The sequence below is a fragment of the Xenopus tropicalis genome, chromosome 7 (genome assembly GCF_000004195.4).
Source record: "Xenopus tropicalis strain Nigerian chromosome 7, UCB_Xtro_10.0, whole genome shotgun sequence".
Lineage (NCBI taxonomy): Eukaryota > Metazoa > Chordata > Amphibia > Anura > Pipidae > Xenopus > Xenopus tropicalis.
In genome coordinates this window covers 50,086,624-50,108,169 of record NC_030683.2, presented here as the reverse complement: position 1 = coordinate 50,108,169, position 21,546 = coordinate 50,086,624, and the positions used below count along the sequence as shown (strand labels likewise).

The following is a 21,546-nucleotide window of genomic DNA, read 5'->3' as shown; positions in this document are numbered from 1 at the left end:
AGCCATCCTAAATTATTGGGAGGCAGTATAGACAGTGTTTCCTCTTTACCCACTCTCTAAAATTCAGGACAATACCAGCAGTGCTAGTAGGACAAGGGCACATGGGGTGGATTGTCAGCCTATGCTTATCCACAGGCTGGCAATTCACCCTGTGTGCCCTTAGCCCATGGAGCTCTTAAAAGCTTAGGCAGCTGAATCCTTCAGCAAATGTGTCAGAAAGATGTAATCTCATTGTTCTGATTGGCTGCTGTGGGGGAAGAATGGAGGGAGGTTGATATTACTCTAAAGGTCCCCATACACGGGCCGATTCTAGCTGACGATATCGGTCCCTTAGACCGATTCGGAAGCTAATCGGCCCATGCATGGGCACTACCAACGGGCCTGCCTGACCGATATCTGGCCTGAAATTGGCCAGATTTCGATCAGGCAGGTTAAAAAATCTAGTCGGATTGGGGACCGCATCGGCTCGTTGATGCGGTCCCCAGACTGACTTTGCCTATACCCGTTGTAATTAGCCTGGATTCTTTCGATATCCCCCAGCTGTAGGTGGGGGATATCGGGAGAAGAAATGCTCGCTTGGCGACATCGCCAAGCGAGCGGATGTTAAGGTGTATGGGCACCTTAACTTGCAGTGCAGCAGTAAAGGGAGTCTGAAGTTTATTATTAGAGCTTTATTATATAAAGCCAATCAATTTAATTAGTCTATCATTATTTTAACTTCTTATAAAATAAACAATTATTTCCCACCCTGTATTTTTCTAGTGCTGGTGATAGATTTTGATTAAATAAAGGACAAAGGACTGATCACAGCACATTGCTGATTACAATGAATTACTGCAAAGGTGTAGTCAGTGCCCACCAGTTTTATACAGATGCACTCTTTCATCTGAAATGTTTATGACCTGTAAGCATGTGCACTGGACGTTGGCCGATGGTCTTTACCTAGTTTTCATGCTCCTGCACAGTTGGTGGGGCATTGCATTAAAAGGCAGAAGGGGGTGGGTCCTGCTCAAATAAAGGAAGGAGACATAGCCAATATAGAATTCAGGACCCCAGCACTGCACTTTTTGGACATAAATTGGATTTTTTTTTTTTTACCACAATGACACAACAACACTAGCAAGTGATAGCTTCAAGTTAGTGGTGCCTACTAATATATAATATATATATAACAATATATAATATATATAAGTTCATATTTTATCAGAACAAGCTGGGCATGTGATTTTATGCACCAGGCAAAATGCACTAATACAAAGAGCATGTAGGGGCACATTGCATTTGTGCTGCACTTGCATTTGTGTTCATATATTAGCCTTTTAGGGGGTTATGTAATAAAAGGCACTAAGCTTGCCCAGGAGCAGTAACCCATAGCAAACAATCAGCAGGTAGAATTTTTAGTCACCTGTTTAAAAGCACATGTCTTTGGTTGCTATGGGTTACTGCTACTGGGGAAACTTAGAGTCTTTTATTACATTTTGAGGTTAAACGTGTAATTATATGTTCAATAGAAAGAACAGTAAAGAAAGACAGTCCAGTTTGTGCATTAAAATGTTTTGTAAGAACTCACCTCCCCATGGCCAAGCTGCACCTTATGGAAACATGTATGAAGAAGAGCAATGACAAAATAGGTAAAACCAAGACGTTGCAGTACTCCAGGTATCCTCGCCCAGCGCCAGGACACTAGAACAAAAAAAAGATGATTTAGGTGAGAAGACAGGGCTCCTACAGGACTATTTATGGCAAACTACCACCGATTATTTTTGAACTGAAGGTTTGATGTGCAATGAATTGCTATTATCTAGAACACTTTTCTGAAAGTAAATAAGAGGCAAAGTATCACATGATATTAATCCAACAATCCATGGGGCAGCATATATTCACATGGTGTCAGCAGACAGTATTTTAGTTTATCATGATTTACTTCTTAAATGAATATAAAAAGTAAATAAGAGAACCAGACCATGCAATATGTAGAGTTAAAGAGAAAGCAGTGCTCTGGTACCATACAATAGCAGAATTTAATTTATTGGAATATAAACATTTTACGATAGCTAGAGGGTTCTTAGATATAAACAACAGGTTTTCAAGAGAGCACATCAAAATGAAACAATGAAGAGATGTAAAGCAATCCCTAAGGCTTAATATCTAAAGAAGATAAAGAACAAATATGTTATATTGGAAAGATGTTTTGCAAAATTAAATGCCATATGAAAAGTAACAATTTACAATTTACAATTGCTTGGTCATCATGGGAGTTTCAAGGAATTGCTGAGTGAAAAAAATTACATTTCTGTCAAAATGTTTGGGGTATAATGGAGGAGAGCCCTATACTGTAATACTGGTGTATTTGTGCAGTCTATATCAGTGATAATATAGGGAATAAACTTCTGAGGTAGCAATATCCAGTCATATTGTATGCCCATATGATGGATAGATACTGAACTCTGAATTATTATATACATCTAGACATATATCTTGAAATTACACTCTGAAATGTACAGTATGTGATTATTTGGGTTTAACAGGAATATAGTAACAAAGTTGTGAAATGCTCATTATCACAAACAGAGAAAAAGTATTAATGGGAACAATGCGGTTGCCATATGTATAAACTAGAAATAAAAATGGACCAGGTGAAAGACAATAAAAATGTTATTTACTGACGTTCTCATATGAGTAGGATGATCCAATAAGACTATTTCAGGACAGAAAGTGCATATTTTTCTTGTCCTTCATCTTCTGCTGTATTGTCCTAACTCTTTTATGCCTTTTACATTCAGCTATTGTGCTGGTTTTGCTTTTGCTTTTAATAGACGTTGATATACCTAATCTCACCTTGTTCTTGACTTTTGCCAAGTGTTAAAAAAAGGCATGATGTTCTAATGCATTTGTTAGTTAAACTTCATCATCTTTTCCTTTGTCTGTATAAGTTCTTTACTGTTCACTACTTTGTTACTTGCTGGATTATATCGAACCATGACGTTATCTGAATGAAGTTTGATATTCTCCTCATGTTTCATCTGGTTTCCATTACATGATACAATTTCCTTCACAAATAACATACTGGCAGGTAATATGAATGTAGGTAAATTAGCTCCTAATAACATTTCTTTTTTTTTTTTCAAAATGCCTTAAGGAGGATCTGTCACCCTATGAAATAATTCTAAATTCTTTTCTAATGTTTTAGTCGAGCAAAATAAATTTTACTTACAATATGTGAATTATTTCAATCTTGTTTGTAATTTTTGTTTTATCACAACATCTTGTGTATGCAACAGAATGGGGCACCTTATCCCCATACAGATGCGCAGGATACACAATAATAGACTGTGAGGAGGGAGGGGAATTAAGAGGAGGGCAACAATGTCTAGAAAGTGCTGAATGCTGTAGTATTGTGATTTCCACATTTCACCATTGGCGAATTGTTTCACGAAACTTCAGTGAAAATTCCCTGAAGAAAAATGAGTCGCGTGTCAAAAAAGTCGCACTCACGTCAAATTAGGTGCAATCGCGCCAAAAATGGATGTGCTTGCGAAAATAACGTGGACGACAAAAAAATCATGCGACAAATGCGTTTCACGAATTTTTCACCACAGGGACAGATTCGCTCATCACTAATTGTCTGCCCTGCCACCTATTATTGACAGCTAAGATTTTTAAATCCCTTTAAAACAGTTGTGGATGTTTTTATAAAAAAAAAGAATTTTGGTTGCATGTTTAATTTAAAAAAGGACTAATTATACTGCTTTTTATGTCTGGGTGGCAGGTTCCCTTTAAATTTCTGGCCTGACTCACTAAGGTTTCAGTTTAGTTTAGTTTCAAGTTTATTGTCATATACAAATAACAATGAAGCATCATTACTGTAATGAAATTTTTTTTTGACCCGTGTTCCTCCCAACTTTACATAGACAAAAAAAACCCCAAAAAAACCCAAATATTAAATATAATAAAAGTGTGCAATAAAGGTACAAGTATTTACAATAAAGAGCTCTTAATGAAAGTTGTGCACAGGCAGGGTGATTGGCCACATAGTATTGCCTTGGTCACCAATACTACATGAGCCAGCTCTTAAATGACTTCCAGCTGCAAAACAGTTCTCTTTCTGCATCATTTGAAATCCTGGCAGGGAAGGAGGGACTAAAACACTGATGTTGCAAATTGTAACAACTTTTCCACAGCTTACAGACAGCATGCAGGAACTACATAACCCACAATGCATTCCATATTGACATGACGTGTGCAGGGAATTCTGGGATTTGGAGGATGCAGGCTGGAGGCAGGCTGAGAACAGTTGACTACTGTTACATTTTATTTGACTCTTACCCAAAGGCAGAAAGAGGCAATATCTAAACCCACTGACATTGAGAAAACTCTGGAAGTGATCAAGGGACTCAAACTCACAAAATCACCTGGGCCAGATGGGTTCACCGCAAAGTATTATAGGCTATTTGCATTAATACTTCCTCCGGACTCCAGACATATTGCTGTAATTCTCAAGCCCAATAAAGACAGAACTCAATGTAAAAAGTTTCACCATATATCTGTTTTAAATATAGATCTGAAATTACTAGCTAGAATCTTTGCCTTAAGAATAAATACATTTATGTACAGCTTGATTCACAAGGACCAAACTGGATTTATTCCACATAGGGAGGTTACTGAAAACATTCGGCGAATTATAAAACTGATTAATTTTGCTAAGAGGAATGGTGTTCCTTCCATGGTATTATTGTTGAACCTAGAAAAGGCCATTGATTCTGTGTCCTGGCAGTACCTGGTACAGATTATTCAGAAATTTCAATTCCCTTCCATATGTGTTAATGTTATACAAGCCCTTTACCACACCCTTAGTGCACATGTATGTGATCTTGGTTTCTTATTAGAAATGTTTTAAATTAAACATCGTACTAGACATGGGTGACCCCTCTCCCTTCTACTTTTTTTCCTTAATTATCAAACCTCTGGCAATACATATAAGACAAAATGTTAAAATATATACCGTAGACTTAAGGTTGGGAGTTCATTCTAAATGTATGTTTTATGCAGATGACTTAATGTTGTTTATTACTAAACCCATGTCCTAATTTATATAAATTGCTTACAGATTTCAGCCATATCTTTGGCTTGCACATTAATTCTAAAAAATCTGAAGCCCTAAACACTAATCTTCCACCCCACGTCCAGAAACTTCTTGAAATAAATTTTAAATGTCAATGGCAGTTTAAAAATAAGTTTAAAATATCTAGGGTTACAGACTACTCCCGAATACAGTAGCCTATTCCAACCTAATTACTGTGGGTTTTTTCTAAAAAAAAAACAATACTTTAATTCCTGGGACACTTGAATATTATGGTTGGTTAGAGTTCACATACTAAAAATGACTATTTTACCCCATTTTCTCTATTTATTTTGCACACTTCCTGTTAGTCCACCAGCTAGCACTTTCCCCAAATTTCAATCCCAGTGCTTAAAGTTTGTCTGGAATGGTAAATGTTCCAGGCTAAAAGCTAGCATCACCTACTGCAGCAGATATACAGGAGGTCTTGGCATTCCAGACTTTTCAGAGTACTATATTGCGGCTTAAGTAGCCCAAATAGTCAAATTGGCACACTACTGAAATCTCCCCACTTTGGACTCAGCTTGAACAATACTCTGTTGAGAAAGGCATTGCAAAGGAAAACCTTTATGGTTGAATAAAAGTGTAAAGTGTTAGTGTCGAGGTTGGTAAGAAAAAACATGCTTTTAAAGCATTCAAGTTAGCTGGGACAGCAGAAACTTTCATCAAGTACAATGATGCAAATAAAGCATGCAAAAAAGCTATCAGGCAAGCTAAAATAGAGATAAAAAGGAGTATTGCAGCTAGGAGAAAAAGGAATACAAAATTATTTTTTAAATATGTAAAAAATGAAGCAAGAAGGGGTGGGACCCTTATTTTAACAGCGGGGTCAGTTGGTTGATGATAACAGGGAAAAAGAAGACATTTTGAACTAGCCAGCTAATCAAGGCTTCTCTTTTAATAGACCCAATTTTAGTAATATAACTACTGATGCATGGGTCACTCGGGAGGAAATTCAAAAGAAAGGTCCAGGACCGGATGGTATTTATCCCATGGTATTAAACAAGCTTAGCGCTGTGATTGCCAAGCCTCTTCACTTAATATTTCAAGATTCATTGAGGTCTGGCATGGTACAGAGAGACTGGAGAATTGCTAATGTGGTGCCGTTATTTAAAAAAGGATCCCATTCTCAGCCTGAAAACTATAGGCCTGTTAGTCTGACATCCGTAGTTGGAAAGCTTTTGGAAGGGGAAATAAGGGATAGGATACCTGAATACATTGCAAATTACAAGACTATAAGTTTGTGCCAGCAACTGTTTATGCGTAACAGATCTTGCCAGTCTAATTTAGTTGCCTTTTATGAGCCTGTGAGCTAGAATGGCAGTGGGTGTCATCTACCACAGGCCTGGTGGAAGCATTGCTTCACAGGAGAATTACAGGAGGAAATAAATATTCACGGGTGCTAGTCAAATATATCTTTTCTGTGGCCAAACAATCTATGACAAAGGCCTGAAAAATGCCTTTACTCCACATCCAACAGGTCAAAACTAAATTAGACAATTTCTTAATTATGGAGCGGCTCACCAGTTTTGCCATTTACAGATTTGATACCTTTAGAAAAACATGGGATCCATGGATTGTATATAGAGGTTTAACTTCTGTCTGATCCCTATAACTTGTAACTTTACAATATTTATCAACTCATTATGTGATTGTTCTCCATTGTACTTCACTGAACACCATATACATTTTACATGTATTAATGAGCCATGCACATTGTTACAGTTAACCATTTCTTTATTTAATTTTACAATGTCAGTTTTTCAGCTGATGTTGTCAGTATTGTGGTCCCTGCACTTCTAATGTCCATATATTCTGTGTGGTTCTCCTGAAAAGAATGTCAATATCCCTTAATGGAGATAATGTATAAGATAATACTAATGCTGTTTGTTATTTCTGGTATTTACAAAAAAAATAAAAATATTTTTTTAAAAATCATGAAAACGCTGCCTATTTTTTAATTGATGTATCATGCAAAGTTGCTTAAAATTATGTTTACTTTTCAAAAAAAAAATTAACCTGTGTTTGGGTGTAGTTCCTCTTTGGAAAATTCAGGTCCTGGGGTGGATATCTCCAAGAATTTTTAAAACATTTTGGGGTACCTTTACAAAAACATATCATAGGGCTAACAAAAAACAGCAGGAAGTTGTAGTGTTCCTGGCCATTTAAGGCAGGTTATATAATTGTATTGGGCCCGTAGAAATAGCAAATACACTTACTTCTACACATTTTTACTGTTGATCTAAGTTTTTAGTGGTTCCATTGGCCTTCTGTGATATTTCAGTACATTATGTTTCAACATTTTCTGCATGCAGCTGCAGCCAGACATTAAAGAATATCTGCAAACTAACACTGTTTGTCATTACTGTAATAAGAGTTAACCTATTACTGGTAGTCTTAGGTAATCTAAGTCTCACCCATGCTATAGGATTTGTGTCATATAAGGGCAACATGCTTTTAAGATGCTGTACTTTACATTAAAGTGCAATGGTCATTATTACAGGGAGAATGGATCCAGGATTAATCAGAGTGCTTTCCAGCACCTTTGTTATTTTAATAACAGCAAGTATTCCCTTTAGTGCTCCCATTAATGGATTACTGTGCTTTCTTTTAATTCATTCTGTTTCATGTCCATATTCCAGAGTTCTAGAAGCTTCTTTATGTCCATTGTGGCAGTTGTGCTTTACCCATGGCAATGCATAATGTAATGTTCATGACTGAAATTTACTTTTAGATTATCAATTGAATACAATGCTTTCTTCTATAAGAGAAAATCATTATCTGACATTTATGGCACATTATTCTTTTTCACACAATGTCCTAATCCAGTTAGCATTTTAACCCTTTTAGCAGTGCCCATTCTATGTCTAAAAGGCCTTCCCCAAAAGAACTACTTTATAGTTATATATATTAAAGGGGAAGCAGTAATAATAATAGTATAACACAAGGAAAAATATTATAGGTATGGGATCTATTATCCAGAATTCTTGGGACCTGGGATAAGGGATCTTTTTGGAATTTGTATCACTATACTTTAAGGGGCACATTCATCAAAGTACGACTGGTCCAAATACAAAAAATCTGATTTTTTTTAAAGGTTACAACTTCTGTGTATTTTCTGCAACTTTTTCGTACTTTGTGACAAAAAGCGCGCCAAAATCGTCTTGTTGCGCCGAGTACAAAAGTTTCGGATTCATTCAAGCTTCGGTATCGTGACTTTCCTTGGGCCAGGTTGGAGCTGCAGAGTGCCATTGAGCCCTATGGGAGGCTTCCAAAATCATGCACAGAAGGATCAAAGTCAGAAAGGTTTTCCTGCATTTTACGATTGTTCAGATACGAAAAAATTGTACTTTTCGGACATTATACGATAAGATACGATTTTTTCGTATTTCGATATACGAATCTTTGTACTTTAAAAAGCACAATACAAAAAAATCTTATTTAATACATTTTTTTTGTATCGTGCTTTTTAAAGGTACGAAAATCGTACTTTGATAAATCTGCCCCTAAGTCTACAAAAATTAATTTGAACATTAATTAAACCAATAGGATTGTTATGCCTTCAATAGGGATTAATTATATCTTAGTTAATACATGGTTCTGTTTTACTATTATGGATACAAAAATAATTTGATAACATTTAAATTATTTAATTAAATTGCCATTTTCTTCCATAATGCAGTGTTATTTCCCCAGAATTTTAGTGTCATTTCAATCTCCAGGGTTCATTAGATCTGATGCAATTGTAGGCAAGGCATCAAGATGAATGCAATTGCATGTGCACTTCATTGCAAATCAGCTGCAATTGGTGTCATTTTTGGTGTTCAGTGACAGGTGCGCTAGATTCTTAAGATTTGAGTGTGCTGTGCGTATTGATGCAGGACATTGATGGAACCTGGGAATTACTACCTGTTCCTCAGGTGGCAGTAATTCCAGGGATCCCCTGCAGCAATAGGGACAGCACTGCTTAATTCAGATTGGCAAGAAGGACTGGCAAGGAGGACTGGTGCCACATGCACCTATACAGAAGCGCAAAGAGTGCAGTATCTTTCATGAATGGGGTTTTACACACTTGAGGTTGTAAATGACCCTAATATATATTATATAAATAATAAAAGACATGAAAGTTCCCTAAACATCTGCATTACTACTGATATAATTTACATAATCAGGCTCACTTTAATAAAAGGGCAAAAGGGGCATAGGGGCATATGCCTAGGGCCCACTGATATTGGGGCCTAATTCAGCTTTCTACTTTGTCCTCACTAAACTTTTAAAGGGACCTTTAGAGGACTATAGTGACCCCTGGTTTACTGGCACACATCCAGATTTCCTACTGTAGAAATATCAGCCATTTTGTTAATAATACATTCCTGACTCTTCTGGAATCAGCCAATTAAAGCAGGTGAAATCTGTCAGTGACTCAAGGCATGAGTTTGTTGTTTGCAGACAGAAAAAAGTTTGAAGCATTCACAAATTATTGAATGTACAAACAAGAAAAATATTTTAAATCAAATTAACCTATTAAGTTTACTTACATTTATGAAACATTCAAAGGAGGGAAGTTCATTATAATAGTGACAATTGCCTTTAAAATGTGCATTGATGCATCAAGGGAATGTACAGTTTATCTGTTTGCATTAAAATATCAATGATGTCTGAAACATGTTTTACATTATGTAGCAAGCTGAATAAGAGATATTCCTAGCGTATAGGTCAATAGGACTTCTGGAGCAACAACAATCATAGAGGAAGGAGAGAGAACAAATAAGTCTTGATGGTTATGGCTTAAGAAAGCTGCCATAGTGAGCCCCTGGAAGGTCATGGGAATAGGTCAATACTGGTGAAACTTAATTCTGTTGCAGAATGAGGGGCTATATTGACCATACTTAATATGTTTGGGTTAGAGCAGAACACCTGCTTATGATCCTCATACTGATAGATTAACTTAAAAAAAGTTATAAAAGTATAAAAAAACAAAGGATAATTAGGACAAGTCACACTGCTTTTAATACAAATTAGGTTGAAAATATAGTACAAGGTATATGGAAGAATGAAAAGAAAAGAAGGAAAATACCTGTAATAGCTTTTAGAACAGTGTATATATAATATACATTAAATAAGTACATTGATGAAGTAAAAAGGATTGTAAGGGTACAAAAGGTCAAGTAAGACATCAGGGCTTATTTACCATAACTGAAGGGAGAAGTGCCAGCGAAAGGTGCAGATTGCAACGGAAAGGATGCAGGTCAGCCCTGTCCTTACTGCCTGCCATTGGGACACAGAGGACCCAGGCTGCAACTCTGCCGCATCCTATTTTGTATGTCTAAATGAAGTGCAAGTGAGGAAATAGGGGGTGGAGCACCTACATGACCCCCCCATCATAAGTACAGTGCTGCTAAATGCAGGTAGTTTTGTATTCATGAGGGTATCCACAGGTTTCTGCCTTTAGAAACTGAGTGCAGAGGCCGCAACTATACTTTAATTGTGCATTGCACAGGTTTTTACAATTTCCCTTCCTATTAATAAATAACAACTATTGTGTTGAGCACCATTTGTACATTCCTGTTTTATTTAACCATGTAATTCTCTGTTTACGATTGCTAGTGACAAAACTGCAAGAAATAATTTTGCCCAATATTCTGCACTTTCGGGCATCAATGTTACAATTTGTCTGGAACTTGATTAAGTTGTGTATACCTACACACAATAAATTTAACAAAGTACATACACATATATTAATAGTTTTGTTTTGTACTCCGTTGCATCTGAAGCTATGTTTCTCTTATTATGAACTATATAAATTATTTTCCTAAATAATAAAATGATGGAAAAGGTAAGTCTTTTTGGGGGGTTGTGTCTTGAATTTGAGGTAGGGTGTCCTAAATATTTTTCTCCACCTTGAGTAAAAATCACCCACAAGGAGAAGCAATAAATAAATATCTAAAGGGGTAATACAATAACATCTCTGAAGATTTTTTAATTAGAAGTGTTTCAAGGGCATATGGACATCACTTGAGACTAGAATAAAGACACTTTCGTGTCTTTATCAGTGTAAAAGGTTTCTCACGAGCCACGATAAATGTGGTGGATCCCATCAGCAAAAGGCATTATTTTCAAAATGGTTTGTCTGTTTTTGTCAGCACAGTAGGAATAGGGAGGTGTATTTCAATATACATGTAAATCTATCTGCATTTATTATAACTGCATATTCAGCCACTTAACAGTATATGGTAATTATTATTGACTATATGTCAACATTAAGGGACAGAGGAGCAGTTAACCCCTCTGTATTTATTGTGCTTGTACTCATAGTCTGATTCAGCAGTTTTGAGAATATAATAAACACTGTAAATTGAATGACAATTTGCTAAACTAATAATACAAATTTGCCCAGCATCATATTATTTGTTAGACAGCTATTACTTTACAAATCTGAATTGTGCATTACTGACTTCCTTAAGGGTAAAGCTAAGAGTAAGGCCCGACGAGGCAGATTGTCAAAAGTACAGGCTGACAATCCGCCCACACGCTTGAAAAAATTGTGCCAACTAATTTACTAATAACTAACACTTTTTGCACAATTTACAATTTCTAGCACAACTTCTCAAGTAACTGTCTCCACCAAATTCCCCAACGAACAACAGATCCAGCATAAGGAATCCCAGGCCACTGGGCCCCCCTACTGATGGCTACTCCCCTGCTTCTTACTTCCCTTCATACAGACTTTCAGCACAAGGGTCAGCCTTCTGTTCCAGGCACACTAATCCCTACTTAACCTAGTTCCTCTTCCACTGGTTGTCTAGCTGGGAAACTGGTCCCTTCCTATCGCCTCATTGGAGCCTCAGCTGCTCATCTCATTAACCTACCACTAACTCTAATAGAGTACAGTAAGTTCCACAAATCTAACCTATTGGGTCATGCACTTGTTCTCCTCCTTAACCAAAGAGGAAGCGGATCATTGTACTCCCCCTTATAACGCTTCTCCCGGGGTATTCCCCTTTCCAACAGCAGCACCTGGTGGCGTCACCTGGTGAAGCAGAAACTACAATAGCTATAATATAGATATTTTCACACTCCTTACAAATGGGTGGGTATATAAACTATTGCAGCATAGCAGGCCATGAACTTTTAAGGATCCCTGCATCAGTACAGTCTACATAGTTGTTTTTCCTCTTATGGGCCATATGTGAAAAATCACTATCAGACCCACTGAATAATGCATGAGAAACATAGTAGTGCTATCTAATATTTGGCCACTAGTCATTCTGTAAATATTGTCTATATTACTACAAAAAAGACACAAAAGATTGCCAACATTTACAGTAATTGTGGTGCACTTTTATTATGCTCCATCTTTCTGTGGTTGTCTAAATTCTGCGGCAGTTCAAATATATATATTTTAATCTATCCCTTCACAGTCACTTTCGCATTTACTTTCTCTTTCTCCCAAAAGACCTGTAAAGAAATGTACAGAGCGGTAATCATCCTCTATCCAGACACACAGAGACAAGCGGTCAATAAACTCTTTTCTGCTAGAGAATTAAATAATGATACAATGTTTAAGTACTTTAGAGCAGTTGCAGACCCTTTCCCGGACAGTCACTCTTTATTTGTTAACATATCTAGAAAGGGAGAAACAAGATAAGGATGAAATAATTTCTAAAAAACATACTGCAACATTTCAATTCAGAAGAGCAAATTGATTTTGTGCACTTTTGATAGTATAAGTAAGATCAGGGCTGTCATCAGGGAGGTACAGGAGTGTACAGAAGTGTTTTCAGGGGTCACGTGGCAGAGGGGGCCCCAAGAGATGTAAAAGTGTAATTTGTGGGGCAGAAGGGGCAGAGCTTGTAGGAAGTGAGTTGGGTTGGGGTTTAGGTGGTGCGGGGGAAAAGGTTTTTCATAGTGGGGTATAACTGGGTGGATCAAGGGCATGTTCTTGCATGGATAGGCCATTTAAAAAAAAAATAAATCTATTTTTTGGCAGAGTCCCCCTTTCAGGGACCCACGTACCCCCCCTGGGGGTAGGGCACTGCTAACTTGGTAGTATGGACCACCATGATTCCTAATAGTGACCGTAAGTATGATATTCTGAGTATGCACATAACATTTTCTCCAATCATCTGCACTCACCCATTATCAATATATATAGGACATTAAGACAATTCTGTGCATTAAGCTACCAAGATATGCCCTCCCCTTTAAACAAAACAGGCATTGTTTGTCCAAATTTTGCAACTATTTGGGAGTTTTAACCTTGAAGTTGCAGGTAAAACTCAGTCCCTTTGTAAAATAAAAAATGGGGATGGCCTCTCTGCGGCAAAATTGTAAATCTGGCATTGGGTAGGTGCAGAGGACCTTATTGTTTAAATTTAGTGTTGAGCACAACTTCAGCTTGTTTGCTATATATACATTAGTTATTCTGTTATTAATTAATCCATCAAAAGGGTGCATTATTTTTTGGCTTTTTTCAGGAAAAGGTATTACAGTAAAAATATAAGAAAAAAATAAATCACGAATGGCCTGTGTTCAGTGAGCTGATAAATGTGGTGAGAAAAAGTATTCCAAATCCGTTGCTATTAACAGCAAAAGATTCTCTATACAGACAGAGACCTATTTATAAAAATTTATAAGAATAGTGTGAAGTTTTTAGAAAAATAGATCCCATCAAGTGGGAAAACATTTTTTTTTACTTAAGGAGCATTAGTAGATTTTTAAAGAATTTGAATATATGTCAGACTCGGTAATTATTATTCTATTGTTTCTGTTCTGTTATGTCTGTTGTGCTTTCCCAGTTTCCTCACCTGATTTCTTTGGATACCCCTGACCTTATTAACACTTTATTATTAGCACATATATATCGCTTACATATTGGGCTTGTACAATAGAAGAGTGGACATAAGTCATCGTAAAGATTACATATAAAAATATAACAAATACGAGGTATATAGGGCTCTGCCTTATGGAGCTTACCTTGCCCCTTTTCTGATTGTTAAGCCTCCTTCATGTTCCAACATGTTCTTCCTGCCATTTTAACCCTTGATTTGTTTGTAAAATAAATGTTGTTTAAAACACAATAACCAAATATGACTTTTGTTGTTTTCTTATGTATAGTATATATATATATTTGCTTTCTTATGTATTCATGTATAGTGTTTGTGTTGATAGGCTTTCATTATAAATATTGCCTGACCCTGAATTCCTGACATAGAGTTTTTGCAGGTTAATAGCTTATTGTATTGAATTAGGAACATAAATTTATTTATATGCTATTGCAGCAAAAATGCTTCCTACAGTCGTAATATTTTTGCTGTCAATATTTATGGTGATTAAGTTTTCTGAACATTTACTTATTCAGCATAATGTCTGAAACAGCTCAAGCTTGCAATTGCCACCACAGACAACAATGACAGATTGACGAATAAATGGCAATAACAGTGAATAAAATGCACATGTGCAGTTTTAATTGAAATTGTGATTTCATGGTTTAAGTAATTAGGTGCACCATTACCATTTTCTATATTCTACCCCATATTTTGTTAAAGACTTCTCAAAACGGAATGATTTCTTGGATTTTTAAAGCTAGATTCCTAAAAGTTAATTTGATAAATTGGCTTCAAGTATATTTATTCTTTAAGGGAGAAGTCTACCAATGGATTTATGTATAGTCAGTTCTTTTTACCCGATTAACCTCTAGGAATTCATTTTAGAAAATCTAACTATTTGGTATATTTTAAGAAAGCAAATTTGATTAGTTATGGAGTTATTGCCCCATCTGTTTTAAAAGGTAAAAGGTCCCTTGACTCACTGAAACTTGTGAATTATAATATATAATGTACCCCCTGTTGTAAAATATAAGGATATTGTAAGTCACTTTGGAGTTCCATGACCTGTATTAAAGCATTCAGCCTTCCATCTTGTGGTTTTTTATAGTCATGGAACTGCTTGGAGACTTACATTTACTTTTTTTTAATTTACTATTATTTACTATATATATACCCTTGAGTCTGCACTCTGTGTATACTGTGCATGGTGCGAATCCTTGCCAGTATAAAAGCACATGAAAACAGGAATTTGGACCACTGACAACGGTTAACTCTTAAGTAAGTAGGGGGTACCCAACCAGTCCTGGCGTTCACCAACGCCCTTTTGGGGCCCTTGACTTTCTGCTACGGTACAGGCTGGGAACCTACAAACTTCGGAGTATAAGACTACCAAAATGTGAAGTACGGCAAGGACCTTGGCTAATGTCAAGGCAGGCAGCAAGTATCGTGGTTGGAAAAACAGTCAAAACTAGAAAAACTCACAAAGACAAGGATTAGCAGGATCTGAGGCAACTAGAAGCCAGCTTGGGCAAAGAGGGAATGAGTGGAGAGGTTTAAATAAGGAATTTTAGTGCCAAAACATAAAGGTAAGTGAAGAAAAAGGAAGTAAAAAAAAACCATAACCAAGATGACACTTTTGGCTTCAAAACCTACAACCACGCATGTCATGACGTCACCACACATGCGCAACAGCACAGCGACATCTCCCTATGTGCGTGCATGCGCCCTGGAAGCCTGACATGCACATGTACCTTGGCAGGAATCGAGGTAGGGGAACGCACCGGACCGGCGGAGCACCTTACAAATAGGAAAACATCAGTGTAACGTTTGTAAGTCAGTGTTATATTCGCAATCAACCTCCCAAGCTCCCCTATTATGTACTGGAACAGTATTGGCCCAAAATCATAAATTCACAAAATAGTGCATACAGCTACCAAAAATACCCTCCCAGGTTGTGGGTTTTACTGTATCCTTTAATATAATTATACAACTAGCAGAACACAGAGTAGGTTGACATCCTACCCTGTACTATCCCAGGAGCCATAACAATAGGGATATGTATCATGCTGTGTAAAAAGTGGAGTGAAACATTACTGGTAATGCTGCTCATGGCAGCCAATCAGATGCTTTGCTTTGGTTTTCTAACTGTTAAAATCTAATTGCTGATTGGTTTCCTTGGGCAACATCGCCGGTAATGCTTTACTCCATTTTTTACACAGCATAATAATTGTCTCCAACAATTGTCTAAATCTGAAAGGAAAAGGACATGCACACAATGGTTCTCACAGATTTACTTAATCTATTATTTAATCTATTTAACCTTATGTGGCAGCATTACTTAATAAAAATAATGTAATTTTCCATAATGAATTAATGTGCTGTTCTAAGCAACTTTCCAATTATAATTTTTAATGGTTTTAAGATTATTTGTAATTGTTATTGCTGTTGGAGGCAGTATGCGTCTCCTTATAATCTCTTTTATAATATAAAGCCCTGTGTCTTCTGACTTTTGAAACAATGTAGCAGAATACAACTGTACTTTAGCCAAGACTCCATTTCCCACAATGCCTTGCATGCTCTGTGGTTGACAAGACCTGTGAAGAAGTTTAATACATATAATGCACAATATTTCAAAGACCAGAATCAATTCCAGTTGCATAGGAATTTTTGGACTACATCCAAGTTATAAAAGGCATCCCTCTTCATGGAAAATAGGTACATTAGGTACTTCTAATTATCAAAACCACTTAACAACATTCTGAGCATGTGAAAAAATTAACCCTCCAAGCACCAGTGGCCACTGCTACTTTGGGAAAGTAGTATTTACTTGCTTTTCCTATTCATTTAAATGGAAAGAATCCACAAACATTCAGCTTTAGTGATAAGCAAATCTGTCCCTTGCGCTTTGCTGAAAAATTTGCGAACCAACAGAAAAATTCGGTAAATGGCGAAAAAATTGCGAGACGCAGGTGTCATGCAACCATTTCGTTGTGTGAGCCCATTTTTACACGACCACACCCATTTTGACGCTCCCGTTCCTTTTTTGCAGGGATTTTTTTTGACCTGCGACAAATGTGAGGAGGAGGCCCAAGCCAGACTTGGATTTCTTACTATTGAGTGCTATTCTGACTCTACTGGGAGCTGCTATCTTGCTACCTTCCTATTGTTCTGCTGATTGGCTGCTGGGAGGGGGTGATATCACTCCAACTTGCAGCTCAGCAGTAAAGTGTGACTGAAGTTAATCAGAGCACAGATCACATGGCTGTAGCACCCTGGGAAATAAAGAATACGGCTAGCCCCATGAGAAATTTTAAAATTAAATATAAAAAAAATCTGTTTACACTTTTGAAAAACAGATTTCAATCCAGATTCTGCTGGAGAAGCTCTATTAACTGACGTGTTTTGAAAAAAACATGTTTTCCAATGTATTCCTTTAAATATTGGATAACTATGTAACTTGGCCAGTCTTGTAAAACTAGTTTAAGCATTTATAATCTGTTTACTATGAGCTGTGAGCCCAATGAGGCTACTTTACTGTAATGTCAGTTATACTGCTTGGCAAACAAACTGAATGAGAAATGCAAAACAGGGAAACAGAATGAAGTTTTAAAGTGTCAAAAGGTTGCTTACGTGGCCCATCAGCTGGTCCATAATTAAGGAAGAAAACTCCAATTGCAAAAAGAATGCAAGTCCTCCAAGTTAATTTGTACAAGAGCTGGCAACGGCTGAGCCCTCTCTTTAGCATTGCGTTGAAAGCCAGTGCTACTGATGTACCGATGATGAAAACAAACCTGAAAGAAAACCCTTGAAGTGAAATGGCATGATTAAAACCATGTGCTAATGGGAACATACATGTGGGTGAATGTGTTGTTTCTTTAGGAACATAATCTCTCTGCAATGGCCTGAAAACTGTCTAAAACTAAAAGTGACAAATTATTTGCATCACACTATTAGACTGCACTAAGTTTGCTTATACAATCAGGTGATCTATGGACATTGTGCACATCTATGTTCTTCATGCAAGTACAGCTAAAATGCCATTTTTTATGGTAAGTCACACTGTAGAAATCACAGCTATTGAATATTATTGAAGTCAAATGTCATTTTGAATTTGGAAAGGCATCTTGCACTGCCAGACCAAAGATATGGCTTTTAAAACTGTTAGTTTAAATGTGTTTGTTTGAATGATGTTACATCTTAATACATAGAGGCCAATGGATGTGAATTTTGCTAGAGGTCCATATACCTGGATTACTCAAAAAAACAAAAAATGCCAAATATTCTGTTACACTTATAGAAGAGGCATGTGGATAAAATGGACCTATGCTGCTCAAACAGGATTTTGATATAATGAAGCTAGAAAGCAGGTTCACACTTACACAAGGCACCCTAGATTCCAAATTATTGTGGTTCTTTATTCATTAAACAGTCATATGCAATAAGGGAACACCTGCAGCCAGAAAGTAGTGAAGTATGGCAATACCTCTTTCGCATAATGGACAGCCTATTTTAATCATATCCAACTGCTTGCTAAGACTGCTAACGGAAGATGTATATTAGGGTCACAGCTCACCAGTCCATATTTACAGTAAAGAGAAAGAAAGATTGCCAGTGCTTAGTTTGCCTTTAAATATAATTTTTTACAAAAAATGAGGTGTTAGTACCACACTTTGGCCAAAATATGTAAGCTCACATGCCACGTCAAGGCCCCTCATTGTACGTGAGTCCTACACTGCCTATTAACATTGAGTCTGTGATGCAATAAACCTAATTTTTTGTAAAAATTATCTTTAAAGGCAAACTAAGAGCTGGCAATCTTTCTTTCTCTTTGTGTATAAATAATGGCTTTTTATCGTTTCTAGCAGCTGGTCAACTCCAGATTGTGGGTTAGACCGAGCGCTGGCGATTTTTTTCTGTGTTTTGCATATTAAACCTTTATTAGTCAATTTTACTTGTATGCAGCATTATACTTTTGCAAGGAATAAGGATATAACTAAGACGATACAATGATATCAAGAAAATTTGTGCATGCATATATATTTCCAAAAATAGTAAAATCCATTTACTAAACATTTAAGCCAGCAAATTATGGGTTAAATAATATAATACAATATTATAAGTAAGCAATTTTGTGAACTGGCAGCTCTGTCCCTGTAATGTGTGCCTGGATGTTAATGGGTTGTAAAGTGGGTAATAACTTTCCAACTGACCTATTCAATCAAAAGCAATCACATTATTGACTTAATGCTGTTTATTGTATAACCGCAATCATACCGAGAGGGCTCATCACTTGTGTCATATTTGCTAGTGGTCATTAAGGTATAAGATGAAAGCTCTGCATTTTTGGCATTCCTCTTCTATTAAAATTCACTCTTCTTCTAACCCACCCCATATCTGGCAGGCTTCCATCTCCATTTGGGAGCTGAATTGTTGAATCCCGAGTGGGTTGGTAATATCCATGCATGGTGCACAAGCAGCACATATAATATAGTACACAAGCTCCCCTGATTATAAAATGCAAAGAATACACACATATATATATATATCTACACAATAATACTACATATCGGTGTTTAGGATTTGTATTTTGGGAAAGCTAGAGGGTTGGAAATTTGGCACTGCTAAGCTTAAGGGTGCAAAAACTATGTATTTGCCATTCAACTTTTTTTGCCCAGTAAAATATACTGTAGTGCAAAAGGATTAGTGGGGAATTTAACAATTGACACTGTACTGCTCTTATAGAGGTAGATGGGTAGATGGCCCAGTGTAATAAAGGGAGAAGCAGGGCAAGAAGAAAATAAGGGCCAATCAGAAATTGTATGACAAAACTATTGATCTAAATTGTTTAAAAAAACAATTCCTGGCTAAAAATTAAGGGGCGATAATAAAAAATACTTACCAAGGCATAACCAAATCTGCAACCGTAAGTCCTGTAACACAAATTACACAAATAATAGTCCAAAATATTAAATCATTATACTATATTATTGAATTTAAGCAACTAGTACTAAGTTCTAATACATTTTAAGCAAATAATTCTAATCTTTAAAAGTGATTGCCTTTTTCTTTTTAAAAATACTGTAAAACATTGCAGGTTCCATTATCCAGAAACCCACTATCCAGCAAGTTCTGAATTACAAGATAGACAGAAATTCCAAAGAGTAGACTTAAGGGATGGAGATTCAAGTTATCCAGAAAATGCCAGGTCCCAAGCATTTTGGATACTAGATTCCGTACCTGTACATCACTCGTTTATGGAAATACATAGAGAGTTATGTAATATAATGTGGAAAGTTTGTTAAAGTTTTTATCATCTGTACCAACCTGTTTAAAAGCAAATACCTTCTTTGTTTACTGCACTTGAGAAATCTTTGTGCCTTTTATTACATATGGCAATTGGAAGGCTGCTTTTTGACCTTTGGCCCTTTTAGCACAATCTACGAATACTAGTCCAAAATACTGTGTAAAGTTGAAATTATACATTGAAAATATTCGTTTTCAGAAGTCATTTTTCACTGTGCAGCAGGCTTGAGGTTAAAAAAATGAATCTGAGATCAAGAATATAATGGCTCTCGAGAGCATCAAGAAAATACATTTAGCAATCTCCAGCCTATCTGAGGATCAATATGGTCCTGCTGATTTGTCGAAGTGGCTTTTATGAAGTTAAGACAGGGTTCATTGTTAAATACCCATACCTAGTAAGCAGATGGTGGTCTATATTAATTCCTTTTCTCTTATGGATCAATGAGGAGATTGCTGATTTGCTTAAAAGGTTCTTGGATGCAGATACTTGATTTTTTTATGGGATGTTTTGCTTACCGTTCCAAGGAGCATGTTCAAAGAACCAATAGCCACCTCCTCCATAGTTGACAAATACCATTATCGTCAGAGAGAATCTGTGCAAGACATGCAGTATAATTATGATATTGTTTTAATTGACCTAGCAGTTTAACATCTGTTGCTTTTAAGAATTCATAGTTAAAATTCTAGGGCATTCCTTATCTTTATAATACTTAAGTGTTTTAGAAATTCTGTCTGTACTAATAATGTATTGTAAACATATGTTTAGTGCAACATATACAAGTAGAGCTACATAAAAATATACATACATACATACATACAATTAATGTGTTTTGCATAAAGGACTTGTAACTTGCACCAGAATATTCAGTAACTGCACAGCAGATTTACTAATTTAGTTGCTAAATTGCACAAGTGCAGTTTCTCACAGATACTGTGAGCACTACTATTTGCTGATTGGTTGCTATTGGCAACTACATAAGTACAATTTAGCACCTGTGTCTATAAATCAGCTCCAGTGTATATTTTAAAAGTTGTTAAGCCAATATAAAACTTCCCTTGCATGTTTCAGCAAAATCTATAAATCAACAAATACAGCAAATACAGACAGTAGCATTTTGGATCACTTTCCTATTGCTGCAACCCAAATATTTACACTCTATATGGTGCATTAAGGTGCAAATTTAGCAGAGGAAAGTTACTGTATATACTCGAGTATAAGCCTAGTTTTTCAGCACCCAAAATATGCTGAAAAAGTCGCCCTCGGCTTATACTCGAGTCAGGTGCCATGGGTCCCTC

At 36.4% G+C, this 21,546-nt stretch overlaps 1 protein-coding gene across 1 annotated transcript in view; it reads right to left on the bottom strand.

The window, feature by feature from the left end:
• LOC100496969 (heparan-alpha-glucosaminide N-acetyltransferase) overlaps positions 1-21,546 on the bottom strand; it is a 175,818-nt gene that overhangs the window by 82,988 nt on the left and 71,284 nt on the right. The window contains exons 8-11 of the mRNA XM_018095658.2: positions 20,767-20,843; positions 19,847-19,877; positions 17,578-17,738; positions 1,571-1,683 (exon numbers count right to left, since the gene is read on the bottom strand). Of these exons, the coding sequence (XP_017951147.2) occupies positions 1,571-1,683; positions 17,578-17,738; positions 19,847-19,877; positions 20,767-20,843 (382 nt within the window). The remainder of the gene's footprint in view (positions 1-1,570; positions 1,684-17,577; positions 17,739-19,846; positions 19,878-20,766; positions 20,844-21,546) is intronic.